General features: G+C 47.0%; 1 protein-coding gene across 1 annotated transcript in view; it reads right to left on the bottom strand.

Annotated features, from left to right (window-relative positions):
• Window positions 1–5,527, bottom strand: part of LOC104284662 (collagen alpha-1(XIV) chain-like) — a 99,190-nt gene that overhangs the window by 56,372 nt on the left and 37,291 nt on the right. Inside the window, exons 25-26 of the mRNA XM_009883022.1 lie at window positions 5,030–5,056; window positions 4,892–4,945 (exon numbers count right to left, since the gene is read on the bottom strand). Of these exons, the coding sequence (XP_009881324.1) occupies window positions 4,892–4,945; window positions 5,030–5,056 (81 nt within the window). The remainder of the gene's footprint in view (window positions 1–4,891; window positions 4,946–5,029; window positions 5,057–5,527) is intronic.

Raw genomic sequence — 5,527 nt, 5'->3', positions numbered from 1 at the left:
ACGTGGCACATAGCTACGTGGCCCAGTTGTATCTGGCCAGACTGAAAGAAGGCTTTTGATGGGGACATCAAATTCTCTCCTTCTGGATCTCCAACCAGATACCTCAACTACTCTGTCCTGAACTCAAAAACACAGCCAGTGCTTCTTCCCTTCCTACTCTGTGTGCCAGCGCTGGCCAGTCTCACCTTTTCCCCTTTGACACCACCTTGCCCTTTGTCACCCTGGAAGACAGAAGATGCTTTAGTTAAGACAAGGCTCCACTGGCAGAGCAGGATGAGTCTGGAGGCTCACACGCTGCAAAAGAGCATGCTGAGCATGTTCCCTCCACTGGAGACTGTGAAAGCGGGTGGAAAGCAAATAAAAAAAGAAAAAATGAAGTATTTTACATATATGTCATATATAATATATAGCATGTTACATATATAGTCCATGCATTTCTATATTGTGTGTTGCATATTAATTACCTGCATAGTATCGATAACATGATACCTTGTATAATCAAACATATCACCATACACACTTTATATAAATGCTTAATATTAAATTGCATGCATAATAGATAGTTACTATATAGTTTCATCATAATAATCTACTCTATAATATAATATACATTACTATATGTATATATGGACTATCCTGAGCTTGATCAGACTGTTTCCTCCAAAGGATCTTCAGAGCTAAAGACAAGACAGACTCTTGGAAAAGCCAAGAGGTTACAGCATAGAAAATGTGCGGGTCTGGGGTTGTGGGGTAAGGTCCATGCTCAGAGGCTGAGCATAACCAAGAGGAGCAAGGTGAGATATTGGTCCAGGGCCCATTTACTGTGGGTTCTACATTTACATATTTTTTTTAATCTTAATTTTTAAAACTTTGTTCTGATTTGATCAGTTTGGAGGCACACCCTTGGCCCAACCAGTTCTTCTTCCCCAGGTGGTCCTAGTTCACCCTAAATGAAAATGAGCAGCTGTGATTGCCTCCTGCACCTTCTGCTGTCCACTCAGAAAGAGCTCATGAGCAATGTCAACAGTTACCTCGCCAGTAAGCACCCTGCCAAATTTTGCTCTTTCTCCCCATCGCTTTGCACGGGCAGTCCATGAAACACCCTGCCACGGACCCATATTTGTGTGGATCAAGACTGGGCAATTCAAGCAGGCCTTTGCTCTTGTAAAAAGCAAGACACGAGTAGCAAACTGGCTGTTAACACTTGCAAAGACTTTACAGATTTAAGATCCTCTTCTATTTTACGAAATAAAAAAAGCACCACCGCACAGGTAAGCAAACCACTTAATTTCAGGCTGAATGGAACTTTTCCTTGGATATTATTTTTTCCCTTCATTTTCCACCTCTCTTGGAAGTATGAAAAGAATTTATTTTGGGGTCAACTTAGACATTTTTTGAGCTTAACGGACATGAAATAGATCAGTGACTCAGATCGATTTGGCCATCAGCTGTAACTCAAAGAGTATCTCCTGAGTTACTTGGAGAAGGGGGCATGCAGAGAGCCATACAACCCAATCCTAAGTAGCTGCTCCTCCAAGAGCCACAACAACCTGGGACCATGCTGAGTTGCCTCACGTACCACCTAACCCCACGCCGGGCACGCTCGTACCAGGGAAAATCCAGACAGCCTGAGTCTTTCTCCAGTGTCAGACTTCAACAGGAGCTCAAGCCAGGTGCGTCAGGAAGAAGCAAACATCCGCTCAAACCTGAATTGAGAGGTTCAGGAGAAAGTCTCCTTCCTCCCACAGCAATTGTCCCTGTACATGCCAAGATCAGCTGATTCCTCCAGCACCCGCAGCTTTCCAGGTATTTTGTCACATGGAGAAGCCCTGGAGTTGAACCCCCACATCTCCATGAGTAGTGAGAGGTGGGAGATAGGCAGTGGTCTGCAAGAAAACCTTCCTGCCTGCCATGAGTCCCTTCGTGATCAGTCCTTGCTATGTGTCATCTTCCCTGGGTTCCCAGCGCAGCTGCAAGATTCAGACTGGAGCTACATTTGTCCAGTCCCTTTCCTCTGCCAGCACCAGGACATCAAAATCGTTCCTTCCCACCAACTTCAGCCTCTTAAGCAAGGTGAGAGAATTGGTCAAGTCAAGGTTTCCCCCAACAATGGGATAAAGATGGGCACTTCCAGAAGAAAACTCAAACTTCAGGGTGGGCTATATCAGCTCTGACAGGGCTGGTCTTTCTCCACTGGAAACGTGGGAATGAATCTGGGCCTGAAGGGTTCAGAGGAAGGTGTCCAAAATGCAGATGTGAGACAATTTGCTCCTTACACCTTCCTCCCAAAACACATTTAATGTGAACTACTACAATTCTGCAGAGTCTCACTGGCTGCAAAAAATGCCATTTATTATTTTATTAAAATATCACATCTTCCTGCCATTCCAAGTCTCTGCAGCACTCTGGAGCACTGACTTCCACAGGCCATTGACTGCTGATGTGTACAATTATTCCCTTACACTGCTTTTGAGTAAGGCGTCAACATTCCCACAGCCTATGATGATGGTCACAGCTAGATGTTTTCCTTGGCAGCTGACTACCAGGCACAGGGACTCAGGTTTAGCATTTCAGTACCTACCTTTGGTCCTGGTGCTCCTGGAGGTCCCATCACTCCCTGAAAAAAACAGAAGAAATAGTGAAAGCTCAGACTTTAAAACCTAATATCTTCCCTTCTCTCTTCCCCTTTCCATCTGTAACTACAGGATGCGCCTTCCGAGGAAAACCTAGATAAGAGAAATTGGAGGAGACTCTGGAGACATTGCACCCTCCAATGGGTCTTTAGCTGCAAACCTCACTCCAAATTGCCAACCCACCTGCTCTCCTTCTTCCCCCTTCAAGCCAGCAGTTCCTGCCATCCCCTGCAAGGTAAGCACAGCATTGCCCTCAGGGAAGCTGGTCCCCAAAGTTGCAGAGCATGATATGTCCTACCCAGATCTCTACTCTTAGCCAACCTGCAAAGCAGGAGGGGAGACATTTACTCTGTAAACATTTGGCTAAGACACATGTCTAGCCAGTAACCTTCAGGCAAGATGCAAACTATGACTCGGAGGAGAGAATTAAAACCACGGGTCTGTAGGTTTTTTCAGTGACCATTTCTGTAGGTGTCTTTAGTGGCCATTTGAAGCAGGGTGGGGGATTCAGTGAAGTAGCCCTATCCAGGGGAGAGGGAACGTGCAGGGCTTGGGCCATGTTTGGGAGGAAACACTGCTCCTGGCGGCAGAAACTGCAGAGGAGATCTTCCACTGGGCGGAAACTAGAGTATCGAGAGGAAAATGGACTTGGATGGAATTGCAACATCTATTCTACCATGCACAAACTCAAACCCATACAAGCAGGGAGTGAAAGGGAATGGTGGGAGATCCCAACGTGCCTCCCCACGTGTCTACCCTACTATCACTTTGTCTCAGCTATTCTCAGCTCCCCCTTGGGCTGATGGATCCTGCAAGCATCTGACATGAGTAATGACCTTCTCTCCCCGTGGTCCGGGTAGTCCAGGCACACCATCTAGTCCTACAGGGCCTGGCAAGCCAGGTTTCCCCTGAAAAGGAAGATACATCATCAAATCTTTTTCTTCTAAACTCTTTGTTACCAATCATACCAAAAAAAGGGTTTAAGTGTGCAGAAACACAAGCAGAGAAATATGCATCCTGATGTGCCTGTCTTAACAGTTCCTGTCCAACTGAGGATTTATAGCTATGTCTATGTATTCCCAAATTTCCTTTTCCAAATGAGCTATGGTTTACTGGCTTTACTCAGGAAGGGAACATAAAGGTGTGTTTGCTCGTTACATGGGAAGATAGAGCCTGAGTACCCATGTCGATGTGGCAGCGGCTGTCTTCTACAGTGGCTCTTCTACAGCTGTGTTGCTGTAATGGGGTGACCATAGTAATGCTGCTGGTGTAGAAATGGTGAAGACTGACGTATGGAAATGGCTGCTCTATGGGATATAGCTCTACAGTATGGCAAAGGTAAGAAAAAAAGGACCCATGTATGATGATGGACAGCAAAAGGCACCTTGGGAAGGGTGCAAGAGCAGCACATGCCCTGTCCTCTCAGTAATCTCTCAGGTTTGAGCCATTTGTAATGCAGGGACTTCCCAAACCAGACATGGATTCTTTTATTCCTAGTAGTGCACCATGGACTTTTTTCCTTCCCTTATCTCCCTGTGAATTCAAACTTCCTACACCCCAAAAAGACCCTTGTGGGACTTCTGTGAAGAACCACCGCCTTTTCTTTGTTTTGAATCTGCTGCCAACTCAGTCCATTTGCTGTCCCACACTTTTGATCCATCTTCTTGCCCTCCTCTGGACCTTGCCCCAGTTCTTCTCTGTCCCGCTGAGACCAGGGGGGTGGGATGTGGGAAGGAGGAGGGTTGCACTCAGCTGCTCCACGGGTGAAGGAGACAGTGGGGGCTCAAGGGTGAATCACTGTCGCTTTGGAGTAGCCTTCGTCAGGTGACATTTGTTATCGTCTACCAACATGATTGACTATGCCAGAGGTTTATAGTCATGGTGAGCACTGTGATGGATGCACTTCCCACAGCTTTGCTCCATGCCATGAGGAAGAGCACGCCCTTGCTTTTGGCAAAAGGAATGGCTGTTATCCCGTGTCTTTGCTGGGTTTCTAACATTTCCCTTTTGGCAGTTCCCGAGTGACAGGTCAACAGGATGAAGTCGACAAAGTGAGAAACGCTTAATTGGCCCTGGTTAATCTGCCAGCCCTTGTCCGCAGAATGAAGCATCCTAAAGTGCCAGATGATGAGAACTGGCAGTAGACATTGTCTCTCTACACCCACCTCACATGGCAGTGGGCGTCTTGAGGCCAATGGTCCCTTCCCACCATGACCAGCAGCAGTTCCTTAGTAACTGGCCAGCAGTGGACCACTCACCGGTTCTCCCACACCTCCTCTGTCACCCTTGAGGCCATTCCTCCCACGAGGGCCCTGCATGAAGCACAAGACAGTCTTACTGGGCAGCTTAGAAATACTAAAATAAAAGGCTTCTTATCACATGCATAAGGTACTTACCCTGATACCCGAATCCCCTGGTTCACCCTGAAACACAAAGGACAAGGAGCATTACCATGGGGTGGTAATTTAGAGAGAGGGTCCTCTTCTAAACTTAGTCCCAGGAAAAAGCTCCTGCAGGCTGACAAGCCCAGAGACCAAAACTCCCACCACCCCCAAGGGAAAACAGAGCCTCAATAGAGGTTTGTGCTATCTCACACGCTCCAGACACCTCAACCTGCAAAATCTGATGACGACCTCCCCTTAGGGTAGAGGAGGGGAGTTTTAGGTCTCTTTGTCTCTGCTGAGACTTTCTGACCCACCCCTGGTGCAAGGAGACATTTGGTGACAACCATCAGTCGGGTTTTGGCTGTACACAGCATGAGTGATCCCGGGTATTTCACTCCAGCCACCAAACAACCCTCCTTGGGACCTGGAGCTACAAAAGTCTTAGTGACCACTGAATCTGGTTCCATGTCAGACAAGTAACCTTTTCAAGCTCCGTCATTGATTCCTGCT

Source organism: Charadrius vociferus, unplaced genomic scaffold, assembly GCF_000708025.1.
Source record: "Charadrius vociferus isolate BGI_N301 unplaced genomic scaffold, ASM70802v2 scaffold32, whole genome shotgun sequence".
NCBI lineage: Eukaryota > Metazoa > Chordata > Aves > Charadriiformes > Charadriidae > Charadrius > Charadrius vociferus.
The sequence above is the reverse complement of the archived record's forward strand: the minus strand, read 5'-3'. Positions and strand labels throughout refer to the sequence as shown.